The sequence below is a fragment of the Hyperolius riggenbachi genome, chromosome 10 (assembly GCF_040937935.1).
Source record: "Hyperolius riggenbachi isolate aHypRig1 chromosome 10, aHypRig1.pri, whole genome shotgun sequence".
NCBI lineage: Eukaryota > Metazoa > Chordata > Amphibia > Anura > Hyperoliidae > Hyperolius > Hyperolius riggenbachi.
Window position 1 is genome coordinate 27,020,181 of NC_090655.1, and position 24,050 is coordinate 27,044,230.

Genomic DNA, 24,050 nt, shown 5'->3' on the forward strand with positions numbered 1-24,050 from the left:
GCTACCTATACTGGCTGCAACTATACTTGCTACCTATACTGGCTGCAACTATACTACCTATACTGGGGCAAACTATACTAGCTACCTATACTAGGGGAAATTATACTAGCTACCTATACTGGGGCAGCTATACTACCTATCCTGGGGGCAACTATATTAGCTACCTATACTGTAGCAACTATACTACCTATCCTGGGGCAACTATACTACCTATACTAGGGGCAATTATACTAGCTACCTATACTGGTGCAACTATACTACCTATACTAGAGGCAACTATACTAGCTACCTATACTGGTGCAACTATACTACCTATACTAGACACAAGACAAGACAAGACAAATAACATTTATATTGCGCTTTTCTCCTTGCGGACTCAAAGCGCCAGAGCAGAGCAGCAGCCACTAGGGCGCGCTCTATAGGCAGTAGCAGTGTTAGGGAGACTTGCCAGAGGTCTCCTACTGAATAGGTGCTGGCTTACTGAACAGGCAGAGCCGAGATTCGAACCCTGGTCTCCTGTGTCAGAGGTAGAGCCCTTAACCATTACACCATCAGCCAACTGCTACTAGGGGCAACTATACTAGCTACCTATACTGGTGCAACTATACTACCTAAACTGGGGGCAACTATATTAGCTACCTTTACTGAGGAAACTATACTACCCATACTGGGGCAACTATACTAGCTACCTATACTGGGGCATACTGGAGGCAACTATGCTAGCTACCTATACTGGGGCAATTATGCTACCTATTCTAGAGGGAACTATACCAGCTACTATACTGGCTACCTATACAGGGGTGACAATATTAGCTACCTATACTGGGGGCAAATATACTAGCTACCTATACTGGGGCAACTATACTGGCTACCTATACTGGGGACAACTACACCTGGCTACCTACTTACCTATACTGACGGTGAAAATTTTAGGGTGCCTTGCGATCATTCCAAATTGGGAGGGGAGGGGGGGAAGCATCCTCACAAGTTTGCTTCATGCAGCAAAAAGCTTAGAAATGCCCCCCAAACTTTGTGGGGTTTTTTTTTTGGGGGGGGGGGGGCAGGATGGGTTTAATGCATAAAGGAAGCGCTATTTTGGGGAGCAGGGTTTTTCCGGGGGGTTCAGCTCAGTTTTGCTGGGGGGCCTGTCTGGATCTTGGTACACCCCTGATAGTGCCAGATATACACAGAAGAAGCAAACAATCATGCAGAGAGAGGCGAGATGAGGAGGTGGAAAAAACACAATACAAGTGTTTCCCAGAACTACAGGAAAAACTGATCCTAGAAAAACTCACCAGAACCTAATGAAAAGACGTATGCAGAGAAATGGAATAAAATTAGACATAATACAAACTGCAAACCTGAAGGCGAAGAACAAGGGAACAGAAGAAGGCCTGGATCAGGTTGCAATGAATGGAGTATCAGCGCAGTAACAGAACAAGCAAAGAAAGTTACAATGTTTGAAAATGGCTTTAACAGCCATGTAAAAACACACAGCAGAGACAAGAGCAGGAAGTAAGGAAATGGACAATACAACAACGAGGGTATGCAAATAGAGTAGGCAAGCAAACCAGACTCCGGATAACCACAGTCAGGAGATATTGGAGGACTGAATACGGCAAGGGGGCGAGATGGACCCAAGATAAGATTCAATGGCGAGACCAGAGGAACGTACACAGCCTATAGGGAGCCCAGAGCAACGTACACAGCCAAGGTAACAGGAAGAAGATCAGAAAAACACGACAGGCAGACACATTCCCAGCAGTCTGCTGTCATCCTAAAGTCCAAGTATAAGAAGACTGCTGGGAAACTAGACACAGGTGCGGCAAAGTGAGGCAGACAAATAAAACAGGAGACTAAAATTTGGAGTTGAAAGACTTGGCCAACAAATATAAATCAACACCTAAATGGTGAAAACAGTTCAAAGTTGAAGGTTTAAGTTGAGAAGAAGCAGCAGTATTCCGTATATAGGGAAACAAAAGAAGTGATGATAATATCTTCTCAGGTGTGCCACAACACCTACATAGACTTTATACTAATAAAAAGGATATATATAGCAAAAAACTGAAGAAACTTGAAGAGTTTATATGCAAAAATACAAAAGATTTTTATTGAAGACAACACTCGTGCAAAAATATTCATAAAAAGTATCCGTCAGGGAACATTTTCCATAGCAAAGAATGGCAAAAATGCATCAGTTGTTAACATCAAGATTAGTGCAGTTGTGCAAATTGAGGCGACAACGTCGACTTGTTTCGGGATAAACCCTTCATCAGGCCTCCACAAATAGAGACAAATCTAAAAACAATAAATATAAAGACATTAAAACCATATGGCAATGAAATACAACTGAAAAGTGAAACATACTGGTTGGTGAACAGAATTAGAAAGTGAATATGGGTGAAAACAGTAATAAAGAGCACCGACATAGTGAAAGATCAATAGAGCCATACTGTTATAGTAATAGGACCCAAAGAGTAAAATACCAGGAACCCTGAAAAGTGATAGCAAAAGCCACCAATTAAATAATAAATTTCAAAGATATCAAACAGGTACCTGTATAGTTAACACATGTTCTTAATAAACATCTGGACAACATCAAGTCAGGTATAACCACCTATAGAATTATAAATATACTCTATCACTAAACTGATACACAAAGACCAGCAACCGGATCACATAAGGCGACCAAACAATGACCATGGAGATTACTGCAAACGTTAATACCTTAACAATGGAACAGGAAACATCCAAAATTACTATGCCATAAAAAGAAATAACTATGCCATAAAAAGGGGCAACATTGTGATGGTTATAGACCTAAATACAAATCATGGGCTAAAAAACAATTCCACAAGTCTATCTATATTAACAATACAGCAGTTACTACTTACTCATCCAATTTTCAAACATAGGAACCGCACAAGGCAGGAGCTGGAGAGGAATGGCAACTGAGATGAACTGCACACGGGTTTAAAAACCCATAACTCCACCCACAGAGGCTAGACCCAAAATTTCAAGAGCCAATCACCATCAAACATGACCAAATAAGGAGAAAACAGATCAAAGAGGGTCACAATACCAGAAATCCGGCCACAAAGCATGCTGGGCGGAAATGACGTAATGCGTAACAATGCGTATAAAAATACGCATAACCAATACAAAAATACGCATGTAACATACTACAGGCATAAGAATAGGACGCATACTAATACAAAAATACGCATGGGACACATACAAAAATACGCATGGAACACATACTGCAGATATACGTATGGGACGCATACTGATACAAAAATACGCATGGGACACATACAAAAATACGCATGGGACACATACCCATACGCATAGGCTACCAACTAATGCGCATGATTGCTTACAAAAATACGTATGCATATCAAAAATAGAAAACTATGTATAGAACCCAATTCTATCCGACTTCCCCCTAAACGGTCAACTATCATGGAAACAATCAATATTAAACCCTCCAAAAGATAAGAGGCATAGTATAATGAATAGAATATAGAGAGAGAGTGTATGATACTTGCCACCCAAGACAATAAATGAAATTAGACACCAAAAGGTGGGCCTTCACCCGCAGGTAAGCCATGGACCTAAGATGGAGAAAAAATAATAAATGACAGTGGACAAAACCATCACAGAATAATTTTCAAGGACTATAGTCCAAATTCATACCATATGGAACTAATGTATTTAAAAATTTGATCCAGAAAGCCTCCCTTCTTAATAGATACGCTTGGCGATCTCCTCCCCTGCGTGAAGCATAAACTACTTCAAGAACTAGAAACTTCAGTTGGCTAACAGAATGTTTTGCTTCCCAAAAATGTTGGGCAACAGGTGAAGTCAGTGTAGACGGGTCACCATTGCGTTTAAAGGCTAAATTAATATTAGAGCGATGTTCCCCTATACGGTCTTTAACTGACCGTGTGGTTTCGCCTACATAAAATTTGCCACATGGGCATTTAATGCCATACACAACATATTTTGAATCACAAGTGGCAAAATTGCGTAATTTAATGGGAACTCCACTCATAGGGTGATTAAATTCTTTTCCCCTTAAAATATATTTACAATTTACACATTGCAAACAAGGGTAAGTGCCACAACGCAATGGCGCCAGTCTAGACTGTCGACTCGTGCTAGACGGACCAATATCAGCCTTTACTAAATGATCCCTAATTGATCTAGCACGCTTATAAGCCATCATTGGAGGAGATTTAAACGCAGGGATTTCCGGAGACAAAGCTGACAAAACATACCAGTATTTCTTAATTAATGATGAAATTTGATTAGATAACGTGTTATAAGAAGTGACACACACCATTCTGTCAGGGGTCCTATCCCTAGGTTTTGGAGATAATAACGCACCTCTATTCATGGAGGATACATCATGTTTCAAACGATTAACCAATTGAACAGGATAGTCACGGTCAATGAATTTTTCCGCCATAGATTGCAATCTACAATAACTAGTATTGGGGTTGCTAACAATTCTTTTAACTCTCATAAACTGAGATTTAGGAAGGGACTCTCTCAGTTGCTTGGGGTGGAAACTTCTAAAGTTCAATAAAGTATTGCGGTCTGTTGGTTTACTATATAGATCAAAACTCAAAAGCTGACCAACAATAGAAACATTAACATCCAAGAACGGGACCGAGACAGGACTAGTGTGTGCCGTAAATTTCAAAAATGGGGAGGCTTCCTGAATTTCAGAGAAAAATACATTAAATGAATCAACCGAACCTGTCCAGATCATGAAAATATCATCTATGTAACGGAGCCAACATAAAACATGCTGGCTGAACATCGAATTTACATATACCCAAGATTTTTCAAATTGTTCTACAAAAACATTAGCATAAACGGGTGCTACATTGCTGCCCATAGCAGACCCTCTGAGTTGTAAATAAAAAGAATCCTGAAATAAAAAATAATTCCTTCTGAGGACCATATCCAACAAGGTAAGGACAAAATAAATCTGTACTGGATTGACTAATTCATCAGCAATCATAACTTCCTTAATGGCATTAAGACCCTCATGGTGTGGTATACATGTGTACAAAGATTCAATGTCCAGAGTAATTAATAGGCAGTTTTCATGCGGTAATATAATACCTTGAATAGAATTTATAAAATCAGAAGTGTCCCTCAAATAAGAAAGTTGATTAATCATATATTTCCGAAGGACACGATCAAGAAAAATTGCCACCCTACTGAACACTGAATCAGTACCTGCCACGATAGGTCTCCCTGGAGGGCTAATTGGATTTTTGTGAATTTTAGGTAAACAATAAATCACTGGGGTAACAGGTTTTTCATTATACAAATAATCATATAGCTTTTGGTCTATAACCCGGGTGGACAGGGTCTCATCCAGAACTAACTTAAGGTCACTCAAATAAGATCTTGTAGGATCAGCATGCAATTTACAATATACTTCTGAATCATCCAACTGTCGTACAATTTCAGCAATGTAATCAGTTTTGTTCATAACTACTATAGCTCCACCCTTATCCGCGCTTTTAACTACAATAGAGGAATTTGATTTTAAAGAGGTCAAAGCCTGTTTTTCCTCCCTTGTAAGATTATTATAAACATAAGGACATAAGCCTCGTCTAAACTTGGACTCCAACGTGCTCAAATCATTCTTAACCAATTTAATAAATGATTCAATATGAATATTATCATGGGGAGGTTTATTTGTAGTATTGATCTTAAGATTCAAACTTTCACTAGTAAATAACGCCTTAGGTCTTAAATTTGTAAAGACTGGCCTTTGTTTGGACCAAAAACCTTTCCACCGTAATGAGTTAAAGAATTGAGCCATTTCAGAGTCCAATCGAAAAAAATCTGGGGTGGCTGTAGGACTAAAGGAAAGACCTTTTGACAAAACTGACATTTCAAAATCCGACAATACATAATCAGAGATATTTATTATTGGGGAAAGCTGACTCTTCATAATGGGCGACTGCGCATGAAATAAGGGTTCTTGTAATTCTGGGGTAGTTTGACCTTGGACCTGGCTCCCATATCTCTCAACTGACCCTCCGACACCCCTAAAAAAGAAGAGGAGGAGGCAGAAGAGCCAGAAGACAGAGTGGGAGAAACTGGGTGTTGTCTTTTGGACTTTGGGGTACGTCTGCGTGCTCTCTGTCTGGATTGGTTTTGGCCATCTATTGGAAACTTGCCCTTTTGCTGCCATTTATACACAAAGCCACTAATGTAATCTTTAGAATCGCGAAGAAACTTCTGTTTCTTAAATAATTCACCTTCCTTGCGATGTTTAGCTAGACGATCGTTAAGTTCAGTTATATTTTTGGAGTATTCCTCTTTGGACAACGAAGAAGCCAATTTACCACGAATATCTAGGGCCTCAGCCTCATAAACTGGCAACTTCTTATAAATCCATTCAATGTACAAGAGGATAATATCCAAAGATGCTTTATTCAGAATTCCCTCAAATCTAGTGAGGAACTCTGAATCATCAGTAAACAAGAAAGGACGAATTTGTGACCGACCTCCTCGTGGAATACGAGAGGCTTTGTAATATTCAGCTAAAGTCTCACCATGTAATTCTAAATCAATAACATAACTCTCAATTTTTTCAAGTTCCTGGAAATCACATTCATTAGGGTTAACATCTGCAAGAAATTGACAATGTCCTTTAACTTTACTTAAAATGCGTTGTACATCATCCGGAAGATACGAAAAAGTAGGAGTATTGGTATTGGTTTCTTCTGTAAGAGTATTCAATTCCACAGTAGACATCTGTAGTGGAAGACTGAGGATTCAACCTCAATAAGTCCTGTAACAATAACAGTCAATACAAAAAATTGCAAAAAATTCCCAGTTGGCTGATAACCATATTCCGTATATAGGGAAACAAAAGAAGTGATGATAATATCCTCTCAGGTGTGCCACAACACCTACATAGACTTTATACTAATAAAAAGGATATATATAGCAAAAAACTGAAGAAACTTGAAGAGTTTATATGCAAAAATACAAAAGATTTTTATTGAAGACAACACTCGTGCAAAAATATTCATAAAAAGTATCCGTCAGGGAACATTTTCCATAGCAAAGAATGGCAAAAATGCATCAGTTGTTAACATCAAGATTAGTGCAGTTGTGCAAATTGAGGCGACAACGTCGACTTGTTTCGGGATAAACCCTTCATCAGGCCTCCACAAATAGAGACAAATCTAAAAACAATAAATATACATTAGTGGCTTTGTGTATAAATGGCAGCAAAAGGGCAAGTTTCCAATAGATGGCCAAAACCAATCCAGACAGAGAGCACGCAGACGTACCCCAAAGTCCAAAAGACAACACCCAGTTTCTCCCACTCTGTCTTCTGGCTCTTCTGCCTCCTCCTCTTCTTTTTTAGGGGTGTCGGAGGGTCAGTTGAGAGATATGGGAGCCAGGTCCAAGGTCAAACTACCCCAGAATTACAAGAACCCTTATTTTATGCGCAGTCGCCCATTATGAAGAGTCAGCTTTCCCCAATAATAAATATCTCTGATTATGTATTGTCGGATTTTGAAATGTCAGTTTTGTCAAAAGGTCTTTCCTTTAGTCCTACAGCCACCCCAGATTTTTTTCGATTGGACTCTGAAATGGCTCAATTCTTTAACTCATTACGGTGGAAAGGTTTTTGGTCCAAACAAAGGCCAGTCTTTACAAATTTAAGACCTAAGGCGTTATTTACTAGTGAAAGTTTGAATCTTAAGATCAATACTACAAATAAACCTCCCCATGATAATATTCATATTGAATCATTTATTAAATTGGTTAAGAATGATTTGAGCACGTTGGAGTCCAAGTTTAGACGAGGCTTATGTCCTTATGTTTATAATAATCTTACAAGGGAGGAAAAACAGGCTTTGACCTCTTTAAAATCAAATTCCTCTATTGTAGTTAAAAGCGCGGATAAGGGTGGAGCTATAGTAGTTATGAACAAAACTGATTACATTGCTGAAATTGTACGACAGTTGGATGATTCAGAAGTATATTGTAAATTGCATGCTGATCCTACAAGATCTTATTTGAGTGACCTTAAGTTAGTTCTGGATGAGGCCCTGTCCACCCGGGTTATAGACCAAAAGCTATATGATTATTTGTATAATGAAAAACCTGTTACCCCAGTGATTTATTGTTTACCTAAAATTCACAAAAATCCAATTAGCCCTCCAGGGAGACCTATCGTGGCAGGTACTGATTCAGTGTTCAGTAGGGTGGCAATTTTTCTTGATCGTGTCCTTCGGAAATATATGATTAATCAACTTTCTTATTTAAGGGAAACTTCTGATTTTATAAATTCTATTCAAGGTATTATATTACCGCATGAAAACTGCCTATTAATTACTCTGGACATTGAATCTTTGTACACATGTATACCACACCATGAGGGTCTTAATGCCATTAAGGAAGTTATGATTGCTGATGAATTAGTCAATCCAGTACAGATTGATTTTGTCCTTACCTTGTTGGATATGGTCCTCAGAAGGAATTATTTTTTATTTCAGGATTCTTTTTATTTACAACTCAGAGGGTCTGCTATGGGCAGCAATGTAGCACCCGTTTATGCTAATGTTTTTGTAGAACAATTTGAAAAATCTTGGGTATATGTAAATTCGATGTTCAGCCAGCATGTTTTATGTTGGCTCCGTTACATAGATGATATTTTCATGATCTGGACAGGTTCGGTTGATTCATTTAATGTATTTTTCTCTGAAATTCAGGAAGCCTCCCCATTTTTGAAATTTACGGCACACACTAGTCCTGTCTCGGTCCCGTTCTTGGATGTTAATGTTTCTATTGTTGGTCAGCTTTTGAGTTTTGATCTATATAGTAAACCAACAGACCGCAATACTTTATTGAACTTTAGAAGTTTCCACCCCAAGCAACTGAGAGAGTCCCTTCCTAAATCTCAGTTTATGAGAGTTAAAAGAATTGTTAGCAACCCCAATACTAGTTATTGTAGATTGCAATCTATGGCGGAAAAATTCATTGACCGTGACTATCCTGTTCAATTGGTTAATCGTTTGAAACATGATGTATCCTCCATGAATAGAGGTGCGTTATTATCTCCAAAACCTAGGGATAGGACCCCTGACAGAATGGTGTGTGTCACTTCTTATAACACGTTATCTAATCAAATTTCATCATTAATTAAGAAATACTGGTATGTTTTGTCAGCTTTGTCTCCGGAAATCCCTGCGTTTAAATCTCCTCCAATGATGGCTTATAAGCGTGCTAGATCAATTAGGGATCATTTAGTAAAGGCTGATATTGGTCCGTCTAGCACGAGTCGACAGTCTAGACTGGCGCCATTGCGTTGTGGCACTTACCCTTGTTTGCAATGTGTAAATTGTAAATATATTTTAAGGGGAAAAGAATTTAATCACCCTATGAGTGGAGTTCCCATTAAATTACGCAATTTTGCCACTTGTGATTCAAAATATGTTGTGTATGGCATTAAATGCCCATGTGGCAAATTTTATGTAGGCGAAACCACACGGTCAGTTAAAGACCGTATAGGGGAACATCGCTCTAATATTAATTTAGCCTTTAAACGCAATGGTGACCCGTCTACACTGACTTCACCTGTTGCCCAACATTTTTGGGAAGCAAAACATTCTGTTAGCCAACTGAAGTTTCTAGTTCTTGAAGTAGTTTATGCTTCACGCAGGGGAGGAGATCGCCAAGCGTATCTATTAAGAAGGGAGGCTTTCTGGATCAAATTTTTAAATACATTAGTTCCATATGGTATGAATTTGGACTATAGTCCTTGAAAATTATTCTGTGATGGTTTTGTCCACTGTCATTTATTATTTTTTCTCCATCTTAGGTCCATGGCTTACCTGCGGGTGAAGGCCCACCTTTTGGTGTCTAATTTCATTTATTGTCTTGGGTGGCAAGTATCATACACTCTCTCTCTATATTCTATTCATTATACTATGCCTCTTATCTTTTGGAGGGTTTAATATTGATTGTTTCCATGATAGTTGACCGTTTAGGGGGAAGTCGGATAGAATTGGGTTCTATACATAGTTTTCTATTTTTGATATGCATACGTATTTTTGTAAGCAATCATGCGCATTAGTTGGTAGCCTATGCGTATGGGTATGAGTTCCATGCGTATTTTTGTATGTGTCCCATGCGTATTTTTGTATCAGTATGCGTCCCATACGTATATCTGCAGTATGTGTTCCATGCATATTTTTGTATGTGTCCCACGCGTATTTTTGTATTAGTATGCGTCCTATTCTTATGCCTGTAGTATGTTACATGCGTATTTTTGTATTGGTTATGCGTATTTTTATACGCATTGTTACGCATTACGTCATTTCCGCCCAGCATGCTTTGTGGCCGGATTTCTGGTATTGTGACCCTCTTTGATCTGTTTTCTCCTTATTTGGTCATGTTTGATGGTGATTGGCTCTTGAAATTTTGGGTCTAGCCTCTGTGGGTGGAGTTATGGGTTTTTAAACCCGTGTGCAGTTCATCTCAGTTGCCATTCCTCTCCAGCTCCTGCCTTGTGCGGTTCCTATGTTTGAAAATTGGATGAGTAAGTAGTAACTGCTGTATTGTTAATATAGATAGACTTGTGGAATTGTTTTTTAGCCCATGATTTGTATTTAGGTCTATAACCATCACAATGTTGCCCCTTTTTATGGCATAGTTATTTCTTTTTATGGCATAGTAATTTTGGATGTTTCCTGTTCCATTGTTAAGGTATTAACGTTTGTAGTAATCTCCATGGTCATTGTTTGGTCGCCTTATGTGATCCGGTTGCTGGTCTTTGTGTATCAGTTTAGTGATAGAGTATATTTATAATTCTATAGGTGGTTATACCTGACTTGATGTTGTCCAGATGTTTATTAAGAACATGTGTTAACTATACAGGTACCTGTTTGATATCTTTGAAAGTTATTATTTAATTGGTGGCTTTTGCTATCACTTTTCAGGGTTCCTGGTATTTTACTCTTTGGGTCCTATCACTATAACAGTATGGCTCTATTGATCTTTCACTATGTCGGTGCTCTTTATTACTGTTTTCACCCATATTCACTTTCTAATTCTGTTCACCAACCAGTATGTTTCACTTTTCAGTTGTATTTCATTGCCATATGGTTTTAATGTCTTTATATTTATTGTTTTTAGATTTGTCTCTATTTGTGGAGGCCTGATGAAGGGTTTATCCCGAAACAAGTCGACGTTGTCGCCTCAATTTGCACAACTGCACTAATCTTGATGTTAACAACTGATGCATTTTTGCCATTCTTTGCTATGGAAAATGTTCCCTGACGGATACTTTTTATGAATATTTTTGCACGAGTGTTGTCTTCAATAAAAATCTTTTGTATTTTTGCATATAAACTCTTCAAGTTTCTTCAGTTTTTTGCTATATATATCCTTTTTATTAGTATAGAGAAGAAGCAGCAGCCCAGGTGCCAGTTACAGACCCAACCTAACAGCCAGCAGTCCAGTTATTTATTCGCTCACCTAAAAGATAGCTGATTGTAGGCAGACTTAAGTTTAGTAAATATTTAAAACTATTGTCATCTGCAAGGATCAAGACTCGATCCCTCAGTCCACAGTTCAGGGCTGAATGCTATGCAGATGCGTTGCTGCTAGCCTGTAGTGTCGGTCAGTGGCGTAGCTAAGGAGCTAAGGAGCTGTGGGCCCTGATGCACGTTTTACAGTTGGGTCTCCCCCCCCCCCCCAAGCACTCTATACATAACAATTGATACGACGCACCAAAACCTGCCAAAGGCAACTACAGTGTCAGAGGTGCAAGAAGGGGATGGGGAACAGGCTGTTAATGATTACCACTATTCAAAGTATCTATAGAAGTGATAATTATGAGCACAGGATCAATAGAGAGCTAATTCTGCAGTTGAGGGAGGGTCCTTCGGGGCACTTCTGGCCCAAGGGCCCCGATGCGGTCGCTACCTCTGCAACCCCTATTGCTACGCCCCTGGTGTCGGTTGCTATGGAGAATGGAGTGGCTTCTGGTAGGATGGGTGAGGGGGATGGAATTGGATGTTGGTGGGGCTCAGAACAGGAAGTGGTCAATGACAGAGCAGTAGATGAGGTGGGGTCAACACACGAAGTGGTCAATGACAGAGCAGTAGATGAGGTGGGGTCAACACACAAAGTGGTCAATGACAGAGCAGTAGACGAGGTGGGGTCGAAACAGGAAGTGATCAATGACAGAGCAGTAGACAAGGTAATGTCAAAACAGGAAGTGATCAATGACAGAGCAGTAGACAAGGTAATGTCAAAACAGGAAGTGATCAATGACAGAGCAGTAGACAAGGTGATGTCAAAACAGGAAGTGATCAATGACAGAGCAGTAGACAAGGTGATGTCAAAACAGGAAGTGATCAATGACAGAGCAGTAGACAAGGTAATGTCAAAACAGGAAGTGATCAATGACAGAGCAGTAGACAAGGTGATGTCAAAACAGAAAGTGATCAATGACAGAGCAGTTGACAAGGAAATGTCAAAACAGGAAGTGATCAATGACAGAGCAGTAGACAAGGTAATGTCAAAACAGGAAGTGATCAATGACAGAGGAGTAGACGAGGTGGGGTCAAAAGAAGATGTGATCAATGACAGACCAGCAGATGAGGTGAGGTCAGAGCAGTTAGTGATCAGTGACAGAGCAGTAGACAATCTGGGGTCAGTTAGATGCCAGATGTCGCCATCTATGATAAACTTAAGAATGTAAATCAAGGTAAGGAAAGATTGATTGATTACAATGGGCTAACACTGACCAATTTATAAATGAATATTGTTAAAAAAAAATCAAGCAGTTTTATTAAAGTGGACCTGAACTCAGAACTCCTCTCTGCTCTAAAAGATACACAACAGCATAATAACCTTTAACCTCCCCGGCGTTCTATTGAGATCGCCAGGGAGGCTGCGGGAGGGTTTTTTTTTAATTAAAAAAAAACTATTTCATGCAGCCAACTGAAAGTTGGCTGCATGAAAGCCCACTAGAGGGCGCTCCGGAGGCGTTCTTCCGATCGCCTCCGGCGCCCAGAATAAACAAGGAAGGCCGCAATGAGCGGCCTTCCTTGTTTTGCTTAGATCGTCGCCATAGCGACAAGCGGAGTGACGTCATGGACGTCAGCCGACGTCCTGACGTCAGCCGCCTCCGATCCAGCCCTTAGCGCTGGCCGGAACTTTTTGTTCCGGCTGCGCAGGGCTCAGGCGGCTAGGGGGGCCCTCTTTCGCCGCTGCTCGCGGCGAATCGCCGCAGAGCGGCGGCGATCAGGCAGCACACGTGGCTGGCAAAGTGCCGGCTGCGTGTGCTGCACTTTATTTGGTGCAAATCGGCCCAGCAGGGCCTGAGCGGCAGCCTCCGGCGGTGATGGACGAGCTGAGCTCGTCCATACCGCTCAGGAGGTTAATCAAAAAAAAAAAAAAAATCTTTGTTACAGCTGATACAAAATCCTAAAATAAATCTACACTGTTTCTACTTCCTGATTCATGGAGGCAGACATATTGTTTACAGCTTGTGCTTTCAAATGAGCTTATCTGCCATCTCTGCCATGGCAGTCATGTGACACAGGGGAGAAATCAGATTACAATTTGTGATTAGACACAAATGAGGGGGAGTTACACAGGCTAAACTCTCTAAATACATACAGGGTGCATTTTTTTCTGTTTTCCTTCTGTGTTGTGCAAGAGTTCAGGTCCACTTTAATTAAGTGACATTCAGTGAAGTTCCTCTTTAAAGCTAACCTGTGAGTTACAAAATTAAAAAAATAAAATAAAAAATAAACACTTAGGTTGAGTCCCCCAGAGGTTGCCCCGTGTCCCTACACCTTGCCATTCCAATGCCGGAACCCCAAAAACTCATGGCCACAATCCTGTACAAGCACAGGTGCAGGACGGCCTTCGCAGAACAACGGAGCTGCCACTCGAGCTGGGTGAGAAAAACTGGCCAGTTGTCTCCGTGCTGGTGCCAGCTTGTTGACGGGCTTCAAGGGGTCCAAGGAATGGAATGAAGATGAGAGGGGGCAGGGGAAGCCTCTAGAAAAAATAAAGAGCTTAAACTAGACACCCTGTTTGCTTTATAGACAATGGGCTTGATTCAGAAAAAAGTGCTAACTGTTAGCACGGCCGTTTTTGCGTGAATTTTCGCATTGCGCGCGATCGCGAATTTTTGCGCGAAACAATAACGTTTTCGCGCGCAAACGCGAATTTTCTCGCGAAATCGATATTGTTTTTGCGTGAAAATTCGCGTTTGCGCGCGAAAACGTTATCGTTTCGCACAAAAATTCGCGATCACGCGCAATGCAAAAATTCACGCGAAAACGGCCGTGCTAACACAGTTAGCACTCTTTTGTGAATCAAGCCCAATGTTTCGTCACCCTTATTGTGAAGATCCTTCAGTACTGTGGAGATGACAGAAAGACCCAGACTCTGAGTCACCAAAACATTTGGCTCCCCGCGGATAATCCCGAGTGTTTCTCGGGGTTAATTAAAAGTACCAAAAACGGTAACCCCAAACCACACTCGGAAAAATCGGTAGAGACCATGTACAGAGTTTGGAGCAGGGGGCTGAACTACTCAACTTTCCCTGATTTGGGCCACACTTGGCAGTCTTCATCCTCTCCAACTAGCTACTCCATCTCTATGGTGTGAGCGCCATCTGGCACATGATTGTTATCTGTCAGATATTGATAATCTGCCCAGTCTAAAACTAAATTAAACTCAACAGGAGGCAGAGAATCTAGCTGTGTATAACAATTCCAATAGTTGGATAGCGCTTTTCTCCTGTCGGACTCAAAGCGCTTGCGAGGCAGCCACTAGAGCGCAGTAACTGTCTTAGGGAATATTGCCCAAGAACTCCTACCGGATAGTTTCTGGCTGTATGGTTTCCCCTTGATGTTGCCTAAGGTTTCAGCATGCTGAATCTTAAAGGGACTCTGAACAGACCTATTAAAAGCAAATCTGAACTTTCCTGTGATGTCCCTCGGAGTCTTCTGGGTCCCGATCATGGTCCTGCTGGCGGCCCCGTTAGTGCGGCGACTTCAGACGAAGTCGTGCGCAAATGTACGGCCCTTCCACACACCCGACCCGGTTACGGGGCCGTTGCCGTAAGAGTCCTGTGCATACGCGGTTCAGTCTTTCAAAAACCTCACATGCGCAGGACGCTTACAGCGATGGGCGCATGATCGAGCTGGGTACGCGGAAGGGCCGTGCTTGCGCAGTTGCGCACCACTTCGCCTGGAGTCCCCACACTATTGGGGCCACCAGCGGGACCATGGAGGGAACCCAGAGGACTCTGAGGGACCTCGCAGTCTATGGGGGGTCGGAGGAGGCCCTAGGAAACTTTGCTTTTAATAGGTCTTCTCAGAGTCCCTTTAAGCAATGTTTGATTCCCTAAGGACTGTCATGCACCACGCATTATCCCTTCCTCCGCTATAGCAACAGACGCATCGGTAGCCTCTAGGCTAGTGACCCCTCTTTTCAGATGTTAGCCCTGAACAGCCACCCGAGGGATCAATTTCTGACACCTATGGGCTGTGTGTGGTCCGGTATTAGTCATGGAGAGAATCCAAAGACTTAACAACAAAAGTTGTTTAGGTGATGCCTCGAATGATTAACAGTACAAGATTTCTTTGCAAGCTTTCAAAAATTCAAGTTTCTTCTTCTGCCAAGATAGAGGAACCAAGTCCGACGAAGGTTTATTTATAAGCTGAAAGCTTACTGTTTATTCATCTCTAAGTTAGCCAATAAATCGTATCATCTTGATTTAAAACTCCTTGCTTTTACTGATGGCTAACACGGTACAACACTCTACTGCTTCTTCTTCAGGCATGTTACAGAACTGGATCAGAACCAGTTCTGTAACATACCTGAAGACGAAACTTACATTTTCGAAAGCTTGCAACAAAATATTGTACAGTTAGTCATTAAAGGTATCACCTAAACAACTTTTGTTGTTATGATTCCTGTGAGAGATTGTCCTCATATGGGGATACAAGGCTAAAAGTGGACCTGAACTCTTGCACAGCACACACTGAAAACTCTTCATTCCACATGTAGTTGCAGAGAAATTCTGTTCTCTTTGTTCTATTTTTGTTTAGGCAGCAACTGTGAATAGAGTGCAGGAGAGCTCAGCCAAAGGCTCTGCCAAAAACTTCAGGTTTTTTTAAGATTTGCATAAATTGTAATGAAGATTTTATTTTCCCATAAAGGTTATCCTGCTGTGGCTAATATTTTAGAGCAGATAGGCCATCTGGTAGAGCGTGGCAGGTAACAGGAACTCTCTGCTAGTCTGGCAATGTTTTCACCGTGTTTGCTAGCTGAACCAAGAGCCGCGGGGAACCGGATGATCGCGGATAAAGAGCACAGAGAATGTAAAAAATGTGAAAACTGAGAAAAGCAACAATGTGCAACAGGTATGAAATCTCACAGCTTCTGAGAAGTTTGTCGGGAAATAAACTGAGGGATTAAGCCTAGGCCTTATGATCAGACCCCCTAAAAGATTACATGGCCTGGAGGTGGCTGCACAGGAAGGTATGTAACCCACTGCAGTCTTTAGCCTGGGAGGGGGGGGGGGGGGATTGGGAGGGGGTAAACAGGTACAAATAACACACTGAAAAACTCCTCTGTTCTTCCTCCCAGCTGAGACAATGCAGCCCGAGGAGCTCTGTGCTGTTTTGTAACTCAAAACCTTCCCCCTGTAGACTTCCCACAAGCCTGTGTCGCACAAGGCTCAGGCCCCACTGTGATGTCTGGGGAGCTGACAAGAGCATTGTAATGCTCAGCACAATTTGGAGATCTTGTATGTCTGGGCATGAGGCCACACAAACATGGTAATGGGATAGGATTCCAGAATACAGCTCTGTAAACAGTCACAGGGCAAGGCAAACACTCTGCATCAGCCACAGAGCAGGCCTTGTGCAAGGGTCAGTGTATGTAAAGAGTGGGTCACTTTTTGAGGGATTGCCAGAGGGGCTATACATAGACACAGCTTATAAAGACTTCTCTCTGCAGAGTTCTTCTCCCTAACCGAGATATCTGGGAGGCAGCAATGTGGAGCTCTGCGCTGGGACTGTGCCTGTTCCTCTCTGCTATCTATGGAGGAGAACCCACCACCCCTGAACCGTGAGTATATCCCAGCAGTACCTGTGCATGTTACTTGTACCAGAGGCTAGGCATCAGCACTGAACAGTCATGACAACACTGTCAGTGGATCACCATAGAAACAGTGATTGGGGGGTAGTGGGGATAAGACCCATGACCAGCAGTTGTATTGTTATTAAACATGTATTTATTTTATTATTAATATTACTTTTGTAACTTTCAAGATTTCAGCGCTTTGAGTCCCCAGGGAGAAAAGCGCTATATAAATATTATTGTTATTGTTATTATTATTATTATTACTACAATTTTATATATTATTGTTATTAATATTATCATTGTTGTTATTATTATTGCTATATAGTATTAATAATTATAATAATAATATCAGTGGCGTAGTTAAGGAGCTGTGGGTCCCGATGCACGTTTTACAATGGGGCCCCCCCAAGCACTCTATACATAACAATTTATACAGCGCACCAAAACCTGCCAATGGCAACTACAGAGGTGCAAGAAGGGGATGGGGAGCAGCTTGTTAATGATTATTACTATTCAATGTATCTATAGAAGTGATTATTATGAGCACAGAACCAATAGAGAGCTAATACTGTAGTTGAGGGAGGGCCCTTCGGGGCCCCTCTCGCCCAAGGGCCCCGATGCGGTCGCAACCTCTGCAACCCCTATTGCTACGCCCCTGAATAATATGTATGTTATTGTTATTATTTGTATTATTATTTCATAGATTATTGTTATTAAACATGTATATTATTATTATTATTGTTGTTTATATTATTTTTTATTAAACATGTATTACTAGTTTTTAATACAATAATTTCTTACTGCTTTAAATCATTTAATACATGCAATGTTCGATTAATATACAGTATAATAGAGATAACATAGAATAACAAAGAAAGGATGATCATCATAATATTCTACCGCATTCATAGACGTATTCATGAACAACAGCTGGGTATGGAATAACACTGTAATGCTATTATTATTTTATTATGATTGGGATCATTTTCATAACAATCATAGGTAATCCGCTAATAAACTTTTGCATATGCTAAATAATAGACAATATGTAATAATGATAAATAATATTTTTTTTTAATATTTACAATTGAAAATAAATTTGCAGAAATAATAATACAACTATAACGACAATGCCAAAGAAAAATAAATAACACCAAATACTTTTATTATTGTTATTTATTTTGCTTTAGTTTGTTAACTACTTTTGTACCAGCAGTCTCTGGCCCCTTAAAGGGAACCTTTACCCTGCAAAAGAAAAAAAGTTTCACTTACCTGGGGCTTCCTCAAGCCCCCTGCAGCCGTCCTGTGCCCTCGCCGGTCCTCGAGCGTCCTCCGGTCCCTGCCGCGGGTTAGTCTCGTTTTCGCCTGACTGATAGTCAGCCCGCTGCCGCGCTTATTCCTCTTCGTCTCCCCGCCGTCAAGCGCGTCATGTGCAAGTGCAGCCGTACCGCGCCTGCGCAGAGCGCGCTTGACGCCAGGAAGGCGAAGAAGAAGCCATAGACCCTGAACAAGCATGCAGATCATGAAGTGTTGCTGACTGAAATCAGACTGGATTAGTCGCAGGCTTGTTTCAGGTGTTTGATCCAGATACTACTGCAGTCAAAGAGATCAGGAGGACTGCCAGACAACTGGTATTGTTTTAAAGGAAATAAACATGGCATCCTCCATATACCTTTCACTTAAAGGGAATATCCGCGGTACAGCCTAAAAAAATAAAAACACGAATCCACTTACCTGGGGCTTCCTCCAGCCCCGTGGCAGGCAGGACGTGCCCTCGCCGCCGCGCCGGAGGCTCCCGGTCTTCTCCGGTGGCACGCCGGACCTGGCCAGGCCGGCTGCCAGGTCGGGCTCTTCTGCGCTCCAACCTGCGTCTCACTGGTGCGCGTTGACGTCATCGGACGTCCTCCGGGCTGTACTGCGCAGTACAGCCCGGAGGACGTCCGATGACGTCAGCACATCCCCGTGAGGCGCATTTTGGAGCGCAGAAGAGCCCGACCTGGCAGCCGGCCTGGCCAGGTCCGGCGCGCCACCGGAGACGACCGGGAGCCTCCGGAGCGGCGGCGAGAGCACGTCCTGGCTGCCACGGGCTGGAGGAAGCCCCAGGTAAGTGGATTTGTTTTTTTTTGGGTGCGTGAACCTTCCCTTTAAGGACCCTTACACACTTGCAGACTGTGTTGCACCGAGGTACACTTCCTCCTGTGACAAGGACCATGCAAGTTTATGGGAGCACCGTAAGTATCAAAATTGCCACAATCCCAAAGGAAAGTCTGCCGGGCATTGCTTCAGTGCCTACAGCACGGATTATGAAGTCGTGCAAGTCATTGGGCGACGCAGTAAGCGTGCACAACTGGAGCGCTGTGCGGCTTTCCTAGCCAGGGGCGGTCTTACGCCTGTGACCCTGTCGCTGCACCGTTGTGCAGAGTCATATAAAGTTGAATTTCTGCATTGCGCTGCACTTTAATGTAGTGCAGGTAACAAACAGGTATCACAACGCTCCTGCAGTTCCATAAAACGTATAGCAGCTTCCTCCAGAAAAAAGTACTGCCCTTCCACGGGGTGTCATGATTGACCTCTTTCTGTTGGCCAGGCTCGAGTCAGGTTTACTCAGGGCCGGATTTACCATAAGGCACTGTAGGCACGTGCCTACAGGCGCCTGATGATGGAAAGGCGGCTCTCTCCCCTCCCGGAGCTCCTCCCTTCCTCCTTCCCTATGCAGAGTCCTGATGAGAGTCTAAACGAGAGGTTACTATCCCTGCTCTCTGCATTCCACTGAGGAGAGCTCACTTCAGCCAGAGGTTCCTCTAGCTACCTAATATTTGGGGGCACCTCTAGCTACTTAGTATTGAGGGTTTCTGGCTGCTTAATACTAATGGGTACCTGTAACTACCTATGATGGGCAAAAGAAGTAAGGTAGAAGTGACAGCTGGGACAATCGGCACACTTGCAGTGCAGTTTAGTGGGGGGTTGTTAGTTCAGGGAGGGCAAAGTCTAAGATGCCAGGACATGTGTGGCTATAGGCTCCTGTGAGGTCAATCCGGGCCTGAGTTTACTATTAGCTAATCGCATTCATTGAAAAAATTTCATCCTGATGGAAGACAGAAAAAGGAAACTGTTAAAGGATTCTAGATTTAGGCTACTTACACACTAAGACGTTGCGTTTTAGGGGACGTTATGGTCGCATAACGTGCCCCTAACGCAACGCATGGTGGTGCGGGAGAGGACGTTAGAGTGAGCCGCATTAGGCGGCTCTATCCGCATAAGGTCTCTCAGAGTGGCGCTGATTGGCCGGCGGGACCACGTGATGCGGAGCGAGACACTCCGCATCACGTGGTCCCGCCGGCCAATCAGCGGCCACCAGTGCAGTGCATATTAAGTAGCCATGTGCGCGGCTACTGTAGCGGCATCTCCCCGCCTCCTCTCCGCCCCCCACTGAGCATGTGTAAACAGTCTACGCACAGCATGCTGCACTTTCACTACAACGTGCAGCGTTACATCTAACGCAACCTGGGCAGTGTGAACAGCCCACTTGTGTTACATTGCTGTGCGTTGGGGGAGTGTTACAGGCTGCACTAACGTGCACCTGTAACGTCCCACTGTGAAAGCAGCCTTAGATGCCGTAGTTTGGCAGGTGGTTGTGCAGCAGCATACCGGTGTCAGCCATGATGAAAGGCCATGCAGAAGGGAGGGCCATTTCACATGCACCTGCTGCCTTTAGACCAGCAGAGAGTGGACAAAATGCCTTAGACGTGAAATCCATGAACGAATATGCAGGTTCAGCAGCAGCAGATGTTCATAAACTGAGATCACATGTTGGGAATTCATCCTAAAACCTGTCTCATCGCATCCTGCTATTTTCTTCTTAGCTGAATGATCCTTTTCCGCTTTTAAACACATGTGGTGTCCCCCCAAAAAAGTGTGTGAAAATTTGTAGGTGTTTTCCTCACGTTCAAGTGTGAACTACGCCTGCCATAGGGATGTGGAGGCGGCCATATTTATTTCCTTTTAAACAATACCAATTGCCTGGCTATCCTACTGATCCTCTGCCTCTAATACTTTTAGCCATAGCCCCTGAACAAGCATGCAGCAGATCAGGAGTTTCTGACATTATTCTCATATCTGACAAGATTAGCTGCATGCTTGTTTCTGGTGTTATTCAGACACTACTGCAGTCAAATAGACCAGCAGGCCTGCCAGGCAACTCGAATTGTTTAAAAAGAAACAAATATGGCAGCCTTCATATCCCTCTCTCACCTCGGGTTCAATTTAAATGAATTTGAGGTCTGGTACATTCGTAGAGTTCTGGGCCATTGACTGGGATTTCATACTTAGTTTACATAGATCTGACCTGTGGAGTTGATTTTTGCTGAATTCACAATATACCATTTCTAGTTTAGTCCAGTTTGCGGTTCAAAGTCTGCGTCCAGGCAAGTAAAAAAATAGAAAGAGAGAGATGAAAAAACAAACAAACAAAGGCAGGCAGGGATCTAATCTACTGCAAAAACATTTAAGTGGAAATAATGCAGTCAGAAGCCGATATCGATCAGTTATTGATTTGGTCACATGATCATAATTCCTCTGCTGTCATTGGGCGCAGCTTAAAGGATACCCGAAGTGACATGTGACATGAGGAGATAGACATGGGTATGTACAGTGCCTAGCCCACAAATTACTAGGCTGTGTTCCTTTTTTTCTTTCTCTGTCTGAAAGAGTTACCGTAAATATCAGGTAAATAAGTGGCTGACTCAGACAGGATGTGACTACAGTGTGACCCTCACTGATAAGAAATTCCAACTATAAAACACTTTCCTAGCAGAAAATGGCTTCTTAGAGCAGGAAAAAAATAAAAGGGGTCAATAATTCATCGATTTTAGCTCTGGCATACTTTAATAAATGTGTCATGGAGCAAAAACAATAAAACAGTTAAAACTTAAAAAGTAGATTTAAACATAATAAAACTGTGCAATATCTTAAAAAGCCATTTTTAGAGGAGAGGAGAAGGAAGATAGATACAATTGTTTAGTTCATTAGTTTTACTTCGGGTGTCCTTTAACGTGCAGTAGTGCTCGCTAATCCACGCTTTACTTAGCAGCGTTCACTGCTGTGTGGGAGCTTACCTTCCCTTAGTTACGTGCATTGCTTCCTTAGCAACACACGCAACTTTCAATGCCGGAGGTCCTGTGAAGTCTCACTACCGCGATACTTCACTAACAGCCGCTACTATGGCAATGAATCAGGCCCATTGTGTTGTTGCTGGTCTTCTTAGTATTTTTTTTATTTTTAATTTTAAACTTTGTGGGTTTCAGCGTGGTACAATGTCCATCCTGGCAATGGTTCCAAATCGTCCCAGGGGCCATATGCAATTCATTTTTTTTCCTGGCGGGAGCGCTCTGCGCCACAGGGAAGGGACGAGGGAGTGCGCAAAGCCAGACTGTGCCTATGCTGACTGGCTGACTTACCGGGGCCATTTGCAGAGGCTGCAGACAGCGGAGGATGGCAGGGTGGGAGCGATCATGCCAGAGAAGGCTGGAGGAAGCCCCAGGTATGTATACATTTTTGCTTTGGCCCCATCTCAGGTACACTTTAACCACTTTACCCCCCGCGGTACGAATTTCTCCGTCCCTTTTTTCCCTCTAAAAAACCAGGGACGGAGAAATCCGTACCTTCCGCGCTACCGCTGCTGTCCGCACTCCCGCCGCTCGTGCGCGCGCTCCCACCGCTAGTGCACGCCGCCGCCCGCTCGCCCGGAGATCAATGAACGGGAAAATCCATTCCCATTCGTTGATCTAAGCCCCCGCAATGATCCGCTGCTTCTATTAGAAACAGCGCGATCATTGTGATTTATCCAGCCTCGTACTGCTTCCTGTAAGCGTCCTTCCGGACGCTTACAGGTAGCATGTAAACAAACAAACTGTGGCCATCTTGTGGCCAAATAGTAAAACTACACCCTAAAGCATTTTACATATACAAACACATTAGTTTTACACAAAGATTAACTCATTACCTCCCACACTCCCCAATTTTTTTTTGTAATTAAAAAAAAAATACAATAAAAAAAACATAAATAGTTACCTTAGGGACTGAACTTTTTAAATATTTATGTCAAGAGGGTATAACTGTTACTTTATAAACTACGGGCTTGTAATTAGGGATGGATGCAAAACTGAAAAAAATGCACCTTTATTTCCAAATAAAATATTGGCGCCAAACATTGTGATAGGGACATAATTTAAACGGTTTTATAACCGGGACAAATGGGCAAATACATTTCATGGGTTTTAATTACAGTAGCATGCATTATTTAAAAACTATAATGGCCGAAAACTAAAAAATAATAATTTTTTCCCACATTTTTTCCTATTTTCCCATTAAAACACATTTAGAATAAAACCATTTTTGGCATAATGTCCCACCTAAAGAAAGCCTAATTGGTGGCGGAAAAAACAAGATATAGTTCATTTCATTGCGATAAGTAATAATAAAGTTATAGACAAATGAATGGAAGGAGCGCTGAAAGGTTAAAATTGCTCTGGTGTTCAAGGGGTAAAACCCCTCAGTGGTGAAGTGGTTAAAAAGAACCTGTAACAAAAAAAAGTTCCCCTGGGGGGTACTCCCCTCCGGAGTGTCAAGCCTCAGGGTCCCAATGAGGCTTCCCCCTCCGCTGGCTCTCCCGAAGTGGCCCCGAATCCTCCCCCGACAAGCCTTTCCTGGCTCCAGCGGAGGCGCTGTTGCAGCTCTCCACACGGAAAATATAGTCGATCTCTGGCAGGTCCGCTCTACTGCGCAGGCGCAGTAGAGCGGGCCGACAGCAATCGGCTATTTCTGCTTATCTCCTAGCGGAGAGCCGATACTGCCCCTGTGCTGAAGCCGGGAAGGTA

At 42.5% G+C, this 24,050-nt stretch overlaps 1 protein-coding gene across 2 annotated transcripts in view; it reads left to right on the plus strand.

The window, feature by feature from the left end:
- Positions 1-1,637: 1,637 nt before the first annotated feature.
- LOC137533939 (alpha-2-macroglobulin-like) overlaps positions 1,638-24,050 on the plus strand; it is a 132,447-nt gene continuing 110,034 nt past the window's right edge. Inside the window, exons 1-2 of one of the 2 annotated variants that reach the window (XM_068255256.1) lie at positions 1,638-1,714; positions 17,050-17,160. In XM_068255256.1, the coding sequence (XP_068111357.1) occupies positions 1,653-1,714; positions 17,050-17,160 (173 nt within the window). In that variant the 5' untranslated portion in view covers positions 1,638-1,652. Of the gene's footprint in view, positions 1,715-16,425; positions 16,452-17,049; positions 17,161-24,050 lie in introns of those variants that run through there. The other variant, XM_068255257.1, reaches the window with a different exon arrangement.